Source organism: Callionymus lyra, chromosome 5 (genome assembly GCF_982586985.1).
Source record: "Callionymus lyra chromosome 5, fCalLyr1.hap1.1, whole genome shotgun sequence".
Taxonomy (NCBI): Eukaryota; Metazoa; Chordata; class Actinopteri; order Syngnathiformes; family Callionymidae; genus Callionymus; species Callionymus lyra.
The window spans coordinates 34092732-34104997 of NC_141822.1; the positions used below are offsets into that span (position 1 = coordinate 34092732).

Below are 12266 nucleotides of genomic sequence, written 5' to 3' on the forward strand. Positions count from 1 at the left end.
CCCTAGCTCAGGCTCTAAGGTCTGCGGATGAGAATCTACTGATGGTTCCACGCACATGCTTCAGGACCAGAGGAGAGAAATCCTTCCAGGCTGTTGCTCCTAAGCTTGATGGAGTCTACTGACTCCTTCAAGAAATATCTTAAGACATTCTTATTTGTGCAGACTTTTTCCATGACTTTCTGGGACTCCTGTGTCTGTCCTATGTGTCTTGTGATTGTTAAAGCGCTTTGTGAGACCGGTCAAGAAAGGGGCTCCAGAAATAACCACATTACTTACTTACTTACTATGCCTGCATTTACAGATTTTAAAAAAAACAGTAAATAAAAACACAAATTATTGTACATAAGCATTTATCACATTTATTTTTGCACAATGAGAACTTGTAAAAAAGGGATATTGAACACAATTTTCATTTTTTTAATTTACTTATTCTTCAATAGAGTATTAGAATGGCATGTTTTAAAAATGTAAAAATCCAACTCTTCTGATTTACTAACATCATTCAAATCTTGTAGTCTTCATCTCCAAGATGCAGTTATCATCATGATGATGTTTTTAAGTTATTTTTTTATAAAGATTTCCAGGATTGATGACCTTGATGACTAACCTTTATGCTTGACCAATGATAGCAGAGTGGGTGTGTTTATTGTAAACAAGATATAATCTCCAGAAAAACCAATTGTTTTCAATGGGTGGGACTAAGCTCATTTTCTAATGTAAATATCTCAATTAAATGACTTTTGTTCAAACAGACACAAACTGATTAGTACAATAGAGGTCCAAAATATAAATTTAAGAGACACTTAAATCAACAATTTAGTTGCCCTTTGAGGCTAATTTGTATGAACTTCATATGTTGAGTTGAGTAACACAGGTGTCAAGTGCTAACCAATTATAAAAGAAACGATCTTTTCATAATTCAAAAGTTCACCACTACAAGATTTAACTAGTTCATAATTGTTTTATTATTATGTTGCTACAAGCTCATCTTCTTAAACATTATTACACAGCCCATATGTATCCACGGCACAGACAGCAATAATTATATCTGTTTGAATTACATAAAGTAAAAAACAAGTGACCCCAACATTAAAGTGAGCATATCAAAATGAAATAATTTCATGATCTAAAAATCCAATTTCAGACCCTAAAGAACCAGGGTTGGGGCTGCATTTCTGTCTATTCAGTCCATAGCAGATGATCAGTTCACATTCGTCCTTAATATGATCTAGTTCATGATCTATTTCAATAAAACTCGTTAAGGCACAACACTGCAGGTTAAATGTACGTTCGATCGTGAATAAAACGGATGAGCTCGCTGCGCTGACCCGGCATCAGAGAGACTTCCGTGAGAGCAGCCTTCTATGTTTCACGGAGACCTGGCTGACGGAGAAGATCCCAGACTCTGTTGTTTCCCTGGAGGGGTTCAAGATGGTGCGTGCGGACCGGGACATGGACGGAAAGAGGAGAGGAGGAGGAGTGGCGGTGTTTATTAATGAGAGATGGAGCGATCCCGCGCATGTCTCCATTAAAGAACAAGTGTGCACTAAGGACATAGAGTTTGTTGCGGTGGGCATCCGCCCGTATTACATCCCGAGGGAGTTCTCACATGTGATTGTGTCCACTGTTTACATTCCTCCCTCTGCGGACGCAGCCGCAGCGAGCGAGAGGCTGAGCGCCTCAGTGTCGGACCTGCAGCTCAAACACCCGAACTCTCTCCTGCTCATTAACGGGGATTTCAACCATGCCTCACTTTCCTCCATTCTTCCCACCTTCACACAATACGTGAAGTGCCACACCCGGGAGGACAAGACTCTGGACCTTTTATATGCAAATGTAAAAGGTGCTTACACCTCCATCCCCCTGCCCCCCCTCGGCCGCTCTGATCACAACCTGATACGTCTGCGACCTGAATACACTCCCATGGTGAGGAGACAGCCTGCACAGAAAAGAACTGTTAAGATGTGGAATGATGAAGCCAAAGAGAGGCTGAGAGACTGCTTTGAGTCTACAGACTGGAGCGTGTTCTCTCATGGTGATGACATCGACACCTTCAATGACCATTCCACAGATTACATAAAGTTCTGTGAGGGCAACGTCACACCGACCCGCAAGGTGCGGTGCTTTGCCAACACCAAGCCATGGGTGACCCCTCAACTTCAAGTTCTGCTGAACAAGAAGAAGAGGGTGTTTGCTTCAGGGAGCAGAGAGGAGCTTAAAGAGGTCCAGCGAGAGCTCAAGAAGGCGATCAGGACGGCCAAGGAGGAATACAAGGGGAAACTGGAGGAGCAACTGGCGCAGGGAAACACAAGGGATGTGTGGAAAGGCCTGAAGAACATCTCAGGTCATGGCCAGAGTGGAGCCAGAGCCACAGCAGGGGGAGACCAAAGATGGGCCACTGAACTTAACCAGTATTTCAACCGGTTTGATCAGGGCCCCCCTCCCCCCTCCATCTCTGCCCCCCACTCTTCACAAAGCTGTTTTTCCCCTGCTTCAGCCCCCTCCCCCCAACCGTTCTCACCTCCAAGCCACCTTTCTCCCCCCCAACACGCCCTACTGCCTCAGCTGCCCAACCCCCCACAGCCACCTCTCTCTGTTACATCTGAACAGGTGAGGAGAGAATTAAGGCGACTGAAGATCAGGAAAGCTGCTGGACCAGATGGACTCAGCCCCAGACTGCTCAGGGACTGTGCTGATCAACTTTGTGAGTTGGTCACACACATCTTCAACCTGAGCCTCAAACTGGAGAAGGTCCCGGTCCAGTGGAAGACCTCCTGTGTGGTTCCGGTTCCCAAGGCGGTACACGCGAAGGAGCCGAGCCACTTCAGACCAGTCGCCCTGACCTCCCACCTGATGAAGACCTTGGAGAGGCTGGTACTCCGCGAGCTACGCACGACGGTGAGCTCTGCGTTGGATCCGCTGCAGTTTGCCTACAGGCCAAAGATGGGGGTGGACGACGCCGTCATTTACCTGCAGCACCGGGCACTGACTCATCTGGAAGCCGCCGGTAGCACTGTGAGAGTCATGTTTTTTGACTTCTCAAGTGCTTTCAACACCATCCAGCCGGCGCTGCTAAGGAAGAAGATGGAGGACGCAGGAGTTGGGACACAGCTGGCAGCATGGACGATGGACTACCTCACCAACAGGCCGCAGTATGTGAGGCTGCAGGACTGCAGGTCAGAGGTGACCATCTGCAGCACCGGGGTGCCTCAAGGGACAGTGCTGTCACCTTTCCTTTTTTCCCTCTACACGGCAGACTTTACCTATGACTCCAGCAGCTGTCACCTCCAGAAGTTTTCCGACGACTCAGCCATTGTGGGCTGCGTGTCTGGGGGGGACGAGCTGGAGTACAGGTCAGTCATCAAGGACTTTGTTGACTGGTGTGAGAGCAACTACCTTTGCTTAAACACCGGTAAGACAAGGGAGATGGTGATTGACTTCAGGAAAAAGTCCCCACCACATCAACCGGTGAGCATCCAGGGCTCGGACATTGAGCTAGTGGACAGCTTCAAATACCTGGGTGTTCACCTCAACAATAAACTGAACTGGTCCACACACATCAAGCCGTGTACAAGAAGGGCCGAAGTCGCCTCCACCTCCTGGGGAGACTGAGGTCCTTCGGAGTGTGCAGACCACTTTTAATGACCTTTTATGACTCCGTGGTAGCCTCTGCTATCCACTACGCTGTGGTCTGCTGGGGAGCAGGCAGCACGGACCGGGACAGGAAGAGACTCAACAGGCTGGTCACGAGGGCCGGCTCTGTCCTGGGCCGCTCGCTGGACTCGGTGGAGGAGGTGGGAGAGAGGAGGACACTCTCCAGACTATCCTCCATCAGGGACAACACCCTTCACCCACTGCACCTGACCGTGGAGGAGCTGGCCAGCTCCTTCATTGGCAGGCTCAGGCACCCCCAGTGTAGGACGGAGCGTTATAGAAGGTCCTTCATCCCAACTGGTGTCAGGATATTTAACTCTCTACTTTAAATATCCTGATGCTAATCCGTAGTGTGTTTTTCTTCTCGTGTGCTTTTTATTTTTATTTTTTCCCGTTTTTATTTCTATTTTATTTTATTTTATTCTATTTTATTTTGTTAATAGTGTTAAATTTCTAATTTTTGTAAATAATTGTATATTCTTAAGATCGTTTTTATTTTATTTTGTATTATTTCTTTTATTATTTCTTTTTCCTTGCACTTTATTTTTTAATCTGCGCTGTTGTGAAAGTGTGTTTCCCCTCTGGGGATGAATAAAGCTTTTCTATTCTATTCTATTCTATTTCTCACATGAGAGTAGATACTTCCTTAGGTTTCTGTCGAATGAACAACGGATGTTTAGCTTAACATTATATGCTGTAAAAGATCAGCCCTTTTGCTGGAATTTTCCCCTAAACCTTTTCATACTTTGCTGCTATAGGACTCAGCTTTGCTTCGGGTCCACAAGCATGAGCTTTTCCTGCCCTTTGTTTATTTCAATTAAAAACACCCTTGTGTGTCTGTGTCCTTTACCACTACCATCACTCTCTAGAAGGGAGAGTTGGTTGAACAAAAACAATGTTTTTATTTCCATGCATTGCATCACAGCTCATTGGAATCTGAGTGTGATTAATTATTTAGGATAAAAATTCAACATTTTTCATTTACATATTCAAATAACAGGTTGAATCAGATCACCAGACACATTTTATTTCTCATTTTCATTATATGTCATTAAGATTGATATCCAGCAAATACACCACTACATCATTTTCCATTAAAAATCACAGACATCCCAGTCATGGACATTGATATGCAGGTGCTATCCTATAAAGTTTAACATCAGATCCAATTTGGCCTATGTTGTCTTAATCTTTTCTTATTTTTTGTCAAAAAGTAAATCAAATATTTTCCTTTTCAAACTATTCAATTTAATATTCCTTGAGTGATTTTAATACTCCTCTCCTTCGTCTTCTCCTTCATCTCCAACACTGTCAGTTCCCACCTCCTCGTAGTCTTTCTCAAGGGCAGCCATGTCTTCACGAGCCTCTGTGAACTCTCCCTCCTCCATTCCCTCACCAACATACCAGTGGACAAAAGCCCTCTTGGCGTACATGAGATCAAACTTGTGGTCCAGTCGAGCCCAGGCCTCAGCAATGGCAGTAGTGTTACTCAGCATACACACTGCTCTTTGCACCTTTGCTAGATCTCCTCCTGGAACTACAGTTGGTGGCTGGTAGTTGACCCCCACCTTGAAGCCAGTGGGACACCAGTCAACAAATTGAATTGTTCGTTTAGTCTTAATAGTGGCAATTGCAGAATTGACATCTTTTGGTACCACGTCACCTCTGTACAGTAGACAACATGCCATGTACTTCCCGTGGCGAGGGTCACATTTGACCATTTGATTGGCAGGCTCAAAACAGGCATTAGTGATGTCTGAAACTGACAGCTGCTCATGGTAGGCTTTCTCTGCAGAGATTACTGGGGCATAAGTGGCCATAGGGAAGTGGATTCTTGGATAAGGTACCAAGTTGGTTTGGAACTCTGTCAAATCCACATTCAAGGCTCCATCAAAGCGTAGTGAGGCAGTGATGGAGGAAACAATCTGAGCCATCAACCTGTTGAGGTTGCTGTAGCTGGGTCGCTCTATGTCAAGGTTCTTGCGGCAGATGTCATATATTGCCTCATTGTCCACCATGAAGGCACAGTCGGAGTGCTCCAGGGTGGTGTGAGTGGTCAAGATAGAGTTATATGGCTCCACCACAGCAGTAGACACCTGAGGAGCAGGGTATATAGCAAATTCCAACTTGGACTTTTTGCCATATTCAACAGAAAGACGCTCCATCAGTAATGATGTGAAGCCAGATCCGGTTCCTCCACCAAAGGAGTGAAAAATGAGGAAACCCTGGAGTCCAGTGCATTGGTCAGCCTATAAAATGAGGTAAGATTAAGGCCGCACAAATCTGACTTAATTTGTTATACTTTTAAGGAGTTACACACCAGTTTGCGTGTCCTATTTAGGACCAGATCAATTACTTCCTTGCCAATGGTGTAGTGACCACGAGCATAGTTGTTTGATGCATCTTCCTTTCCAGTGATAAGTTGCTCAGGATGGAAGAGTTGTCGGTAAGTTCCTGTACGAACCTCATCTATAAAATAATTACATTGTTGTATACACATAAAATACATAAAATAAACACGTTATCACACTGATATGAATTATCTTTACCAATGACTGTTGGCTCCAAGTCAAGGAAGATTGCTCTGGGAACATGTTTGCCAGCTCCAGTTTCACTGAAGAAGGTGTTGAATGAATCCTCTCCTGCAATAGTCTTGTCACTTGGCATCAGACCATCTGGTTGAATTCCATGCTCCAAGCAGAACAACTCCCAGCAGGCATTGCCAATCTGGGTACCAGCCTGGCCAATGTGAATTGAAATACACTCACGCTATTGAAAAATATAAATAATAAAGTTATGTTAAAAATTGAATGTACATTAGAAAATCTGTTTTAATCGACAGTGTGGGCCTTTTATTTAAACACATTAAACAAAATGTTGTATAATCATCACACCTCATTGCCTGGGCCCAATTTTTTTCAATGGTAAGACAGAAAGTTCAATTTAAGCAAGTGACTAAATCTGACTTTGTATCTGCGCTTTAAATTTTCACTGAGATAGGGTTGGAATGAAAGGAGGTTGATTTGTGACTTAAAAAGGACAACATCAAATCCACCTAACTCAGTGTTACCTGAAGTATGCTTTCAGAAGCATGTATCCAACTAAGATGTTTGTACAGGTTTATTTCAAAATTGTATCCATGGAGTGGCATCAACAGCCTAAATTAACAACTAATATGCTTTAGGAATGAATTGGTGTAATGTTTTCGACAATAGCTTTTTTTTTTCCTTTACTTAAAATGTGCTGTTTCTGCCATTTTATTTCGGTCAATATTGTTATTTAACCAATGGCTCCAATGAAATTACTCAAGGAGCTGTTAGTTAGCTTGATAACTTAACCAGAAGCTCTTATTCAAGAAGTGCGAAGAAATATCCGAGCAGATTTTCACATAAAGCTCTCTGCAACAAGAAACCTACACCAGATTAATGAAGGACTCGGAACACTCAGATCAGTTAGTGAACACGTAAGTATTTAATGAATCTCAAAGTGAGCGCATCTAAGCTGTTAATCATCCTAACATAACTTATAGTTGACGATATATACGATCTTATCAGATCCTAACAGATGAAATGCTGTAGCTAAAGACGCTTTTAGAAGTTCAACCGGCCGTGACCAGTGATCTAATTTCGGACATGTTGCGGACGAAGACTGGGCTGGGTCAAGAGCAAATATTCAACATCACACTAACTTTAACTGTAAGTCTTGCCTCTGGAGAACAGACAACATATCACATAAAACTTAAATTATTTGACATGAAACTGGGGGCAAATAATCACACAAAATAAACCTCAGCAACAGGATGAATGATTTCACTTTCCAAGATATCTCTTGCTGACAAGTGCATCTCACTCACACAGCCTTGCACGCATTATTTAAGAACCTCTGTTAGGAATACCTTAAAATTGTTAACCTTTTTTTGGCCTTATATTAGCCTATAGTCTAGTGTTCCATTATTTATTAAACATTCATCATGTAGAAAGAATTTCTAATCTAATGAGACAATTTAGATAATTCACATGTTCCAATTAAATTTTCCAGAGTCAGTCACGGTGTTGTTCACAATATGAATTTAAATGTTAATTTCCAATAGTGACAAACATTATATTAGTGCATTCTTGAATTTACAAAAACTCTACACACACTCAGGAGCAGATTTTCTGAGTAGCTATCGCAAGATTGGAGTTGCTAAAATATTGATGAATACCAAAAACCCCAACAAGCTGAAGCTTGATGAATGAGACCCACTATATACTGAGAATAGCCAAGTGTTTCATAACTGATTGAGGCGTCATTGAATGCCATGCTGACCAACAGCCTGTCAGTAGCTATGCAAATGTAATATACATTATGATTTCATCTTTATCTATAGATGTATTATATTATTTTACTAAACCCTTACCATTTAAACCTTTTAGCAAGCTAATTCTGAAAATCTCCCAGAAAACACTCATTGAGATGTTCTAGTTGTGGTGTTATTTATAAAGTAGGTGCTGGTTGTCATCAAAGTCAATACATGTACATGATTTTTGTCACAAAGGCAAAGACAAGAAGAAAGGAAGTGAACTTAATCCAACTTGTCTTTAATAAACAAGTTTTCATTATCCAAAAGATCAACATACATTTTTTTCTTTCGTGATCTTACCCTATATAGCCTCCTCAATAGACATCTACTGTGACCAAGATCCAAGGTAAAATACTCTGAAATTACTAAAATGGCATAGTGTGTCATCCAATTTCAGTAGCATAGAGTAGTGCAAGGTGTATTTAAAAAACAAATGATAAAATACATTATTGGATTATCAAATGTTAATGTGCAGGTAAGGTGCAAAGCACACACACGTTACATTTAAATCACAGTTTTATTTTCTATTTTACAATTAATATTCCTCTCCCTCATCTTCTCCTTCATCTCCAACACTATCAGTTCCAACTTCATCATAGTCCTTCTCCAGAGCCGCCATGTCTTCACGAGCCTCTGTGAACTCTCCCTCCTCCATTCCCTCACCAACATACCAGTGGACAAAAGCCCTCTTGGCGTACATGAGATCAAACTTGTGGTCCAGTCGAGCCCAGGCCTCAGCAATGGCAGTAGTGTTACTCAGCATACACACTGCTCTTTGCACCTTTGCTAGATCTCCTCCTGGAACTACAGTTGGTGGCTGGTAGTTGACCCCCACCTTGAAGCCAGTTGGACACCAGTCAACAAATTGAATGGTCCGTTTAGTCTTAATGTTGGCAATTGCAGAGTTTACATCTTTTGGTACCACGTCACCTCTGTACAGCATACAACATGCCATGTACTTCCCGTGTCGAGGGTCACATTTGACCAATTGATTGGCAGGCTCAAAACAGGCGTTAGTGATGTCTGAAACTGACAGCTGCTCATGGTAGGCTTTCTCTGCAGAGATTACTGGGGCATAAGTGGCCATAGGGAAATGGATTCTTGGATACGGTACCAAGTTGGTTTGAAACTCTGTCAAATCCACGTTCAAGGCTCCATCGAAGCGTAGCGAGGCAGTGATGGAGGAGAGAATCTGAGCCATCAACCTGTTAAGGTTGCTGTAGCTGGGTCGCTCAATGTCCAGGTTCTTGCGGCAGATGTCATATATTGCCTCATTGTCCACCATGAAGGCACAGTCGGAGTGCTCCAGGGTGGTGTGAGTGGTCAAGATAGAGTTATATGGCTCCACCACAGCAGTGGAAACTTGTGGTCCGGGATAGACTGCAAATTCTAGTTTGGACTTTTTGCCATATTCCGCAGAAAGACGCTCCATGAGCAGGGACGTGAAGCCAGAACCAGTTCCTCCTCCGAAAGAATGCAAAATGAGGAATCCTTGTAGACCACTGCATTGATCTGCCTGCAATATTACAGAATATTAAAATACCTAAAAAAAAAACAGGACATCACATAGAAACTTTTATCTGTAATTAATACATACCAGTCTTCGTATCCTGTCAAGAACCAAGTCAATAACATCCTTTCCAATAGTATAGTGACCCCGAGCATAGTTGTTAGAGGCATCCTCCTTCCCAGTTATCAGTTGCTCAGGGTGGAAGAGTTGCCGATAGGTTCCTGTACGAACTTCATCTTAGGAACAAAGAACACTTATTATTTTTAGTTGAAACAGTTTAATTAAGTGCATGAATGTATTTTAACAAAGTGTTTTCGCAATTACCTATAACTGTAGGCTCCAAGTCAAAAAATATAGCTCTGGGCACATGTTTCCCAGCTCCTGTCTCACTAAAGAATGTGTTGAAAGAGTCATCTCCCCCTGCAGTGGTTTTGTCGCTTGGCATCAGGCCATCAGGTTGGATACCGTGTTCAAGGCAAAATAGTTCCCAACATGCATTTCCAATTTGGGTTCCAGCCTGGCCGATATGAATGCTAATACACTCACGCTGTTGAAACAAAAAGACATCCATTTCAAATGGTCCAATACATGCATACTTAACACTTTCATTTAAAATTCATTTAAAATAATACTGGACAACATGATCATACAGGTCAAGTTTGAGAAATCCAGAGGGGCCGCAGGACTCTGGGGTCTTGATATTTGATCATAGATTGTTTAAAGGTAACCCTATTTATACTACACAGCTTTACAGAGACTTATTATTATGGAGAAAATCTGAAAGACTTGTTTCAATATCACATTATTTATTTAATGTTATCTTAATATTAGATTTGAATGTTCCACTTTTGATTTGCTTGTTTCTGTTTGTATACACCCTGTTTTATGCCCCCTCAATGAGTGATATGATCTTGCTATAGATATGCCTAGACACTTATTACAATATAATAGGTAGTTCTTTGCATCCTTCCAGTCTGGATTTTTTAATCCCAAATCCAAATAATGAGTTTAATAATGTGCTTCATATACAGTCGCACACAGTCATGCACAGGATCTAAATAGATCGCCATGGTCCGCCTCCACCACCACCGTTTAGAACTACAGTTAAAGGTATTAAGTTACATTATGCTGTCATAGATGCATGAGGGGAGTTGCTCTCTTTAGTGAGACCTTCAATGACATTGGTGCCACTTACAATAAATGTGTTACTGACTCTCTGATTGGAAGATGATGTGACCAATGAGCAGATAATGATGTCCTTTAAAGCAATTTCTTAACGTTGATGTCTTTCTTAGCCATAAAGTACAGCACCACAATGTGAGATTATGAGTTAACATCTTGCTTCCAAACAATGTACTCAACCTTTGACATTGTTAAAAAAGGATTAAAAAATGGATGGATTTGGAGGTATGCTTTTAAAACAATTGAAACATTTAATAATAAGATAGACTGAAAACTTACCATTTTAGAAAAAGTACTGATTTGTTCTAACTGGTGCAAAAGAATACAGTCAGGAGTAATGTATAGATAAGACTTTTATCTTGTTCCTCTTTCTTCACCTTTATTTTTCTTTAATTGGCAGATTACCAAACATCAATTAAAAACCACTGTTCATGAGAGCATTTTATAATCTCTGATCAGATCTGAGTCAAGATGACCAATAAAGCCTGACAAACAAAGACATGAGCAAACAAAGATACAAATGAGGGAACTTCAAAAGAAAAAACAAGCAAAGAAGAAAATGATCAAAGCTTTGGAGTCTAATTGTCTTTTTGTGTAAAATCAGAGTTTCTTTATCGGAAATATCAAAGTTTTTAAGGACTTTCAAATACAAAGGCAATCAAAGAAACCAATCCCTTTTCATACGGCACTGCAACATTCAGTACACACTAAATGAACTGTTAGAATTTGAGCTTAAGTAAAGGTATTTTTTAAAAGTAATTTATTTATAATATGTAACAATTAATTTGATGTCAGTTTTTTTTGTGTATTTTTAAATTAAGTTAACTTTCTTAAGAGATTTTAGTGTTCTATTAATAGCGAGAATATATTTTGAAGTAGGAATTTCATCTTTGTGCTGTGTCAAAAGATCTGTTTGGGCCTTTTCTTCCAAAGCAAATACATTAATTTAGTATTGTTAAGCCACTGTATTGCCACAACAAAGTATTCCTACATTGTGATTGGCCTGATTCAAAAGACTAGGTTGTATGCGGTAAATAAAGGTGGATGGGAGGGTTAAAAGAAAGCTGCAAGACATGGTAGCATTCGGAGGTTGAATGATAAAACAGAACTGATTTGCATGTAATCTAGTGTAAATAGTCGACAAGTTTTGCTATATTGCGGTATTTAAAAAGACCGTGTGACATACAAAACGCCACATTTTGATTTGTTTTACCTTGACCTACATTAGCTTGTTTCTCAGTTCAAAGGTGCATTCACTGATACAGTGAAAGTGTACTCCAGCAGAAAGAGGAGGCTATAAAAATAATTACAGATTAGGACAAAGTTGATCTGCTGCCGACCATCTTGAAAATAAATGTAATCTACCCAGCCCTGTAACAGCTAATTCATTGAATATAATGTTGCAATCAACAAAAGGGAAAAATTGTCTAAATATGTTTGAAGATATTCCCTGGTTTGACAAAAAGAAAGAATATAATGTTGCAATCAACAAAAGGGAAAAATTGTCTAAATATGTTTGAAGATATTCCCTGGTTTGACAAAAAGAAAATACCACCCGATAATTGTCGCAGTACATCA

The 12266-nt window shown here is 41.0% G+C and overlaps 2 protein-coding genes across 2 annotated transcripts; both read right to left on the reverse strand.

The window, feature by feature from the left end:
* Nucleotides 1-4719: 4719 nt before the first annotated feature.
* LOC148080415 (tubulin alpha chain-like) lies at nt 4720-8082 on the reverse strand. Its single transcript, XM_087792102.1, has 4 exons — nt 8054-8082; nt 6204-6423; nt 5975-6123; nt 4720-5903 (listed from the first exon to the last, which is right to left on the reverse strand). Exons 1-4 carry the CDS (start codon nt 8054-8056, stop codon nt 4923-4925), a joined length of 1353 nt encoding a protein of 450 aa, XP_087648228.1. The 5' UTR covers nt 8057-8082; the 3' UTR covers nt 4720-4922.
* A 434-nt stretch (nt 8083-8516) lies between these two features.
* Nucleotides 8517-10059, reverse strand: LOC148080416 (tubulin alpha chain-like). Its single transcript, XM_087792104.1, has 3 exons — nt 9831-10059; nt 9594-9742; nt 8517-9512 (listed from the first exon to the last, which is right to left on the reverse strand). The coding sequence occupies exons 1-3, from the start codon at nt 9949-9951 to the stop codon at nt 8532-8534; spliced, it is 1251 nt and encodes a 416-aa protein (XP_087648230.1). The 5' UTR covers nt 9952-10059; the 3' UTR covers nt 8517-8531.
* Nucleotides 10060-12266: the final 2207 nt, after the last annotated feature.

What these genes read in the sequence shown, in the direction of transcription:
- LOC148080415 (XM_087792102.1), bottom strand. An exon ending in CTTGGAGCCAACAGTCATTG is followed by an intron (nt 6,124 to 6,203) that starts GTAAAGATAATT and finishes ATTATTTTATAG; the next exon opens with ATGAGGTTCGTACAGGAACT. An exon ending in TAAATAGGACACGCAAACTG is followed by an intron (nt 5,904 to 5,974) that starts GTGTGTAACTCC and finishes CTCATTTTATAG; the next exon opens with GCTGACCAATGCACTGGACT.
- LOC148080416 (XM_087792104.1), bottom strand. Translation starts at nt 9,951, where the DNA reads ATGCCAAGCGACAAAACCACTGCAGGGGGAGATGACTCTTTCAACACA. An exon ending in CTTGGAGCCTACAGTTATAG is followed by an intron (nt 9,743 to 9,830) that starts GTAATTGCGAAA and finishes TTTGTTCCTAAG; the next exon opens with ATGAAGTTCGTACAGGAACC. An exon ending in TTGACAGGATACGAAGACTG is followed by an intron (nt 9,513 to 9,593) that starts GTATGTATTAAT and finishes GTAATATTGCAG; the next exon opens with GCAGATCAATGCAGTGGTCT.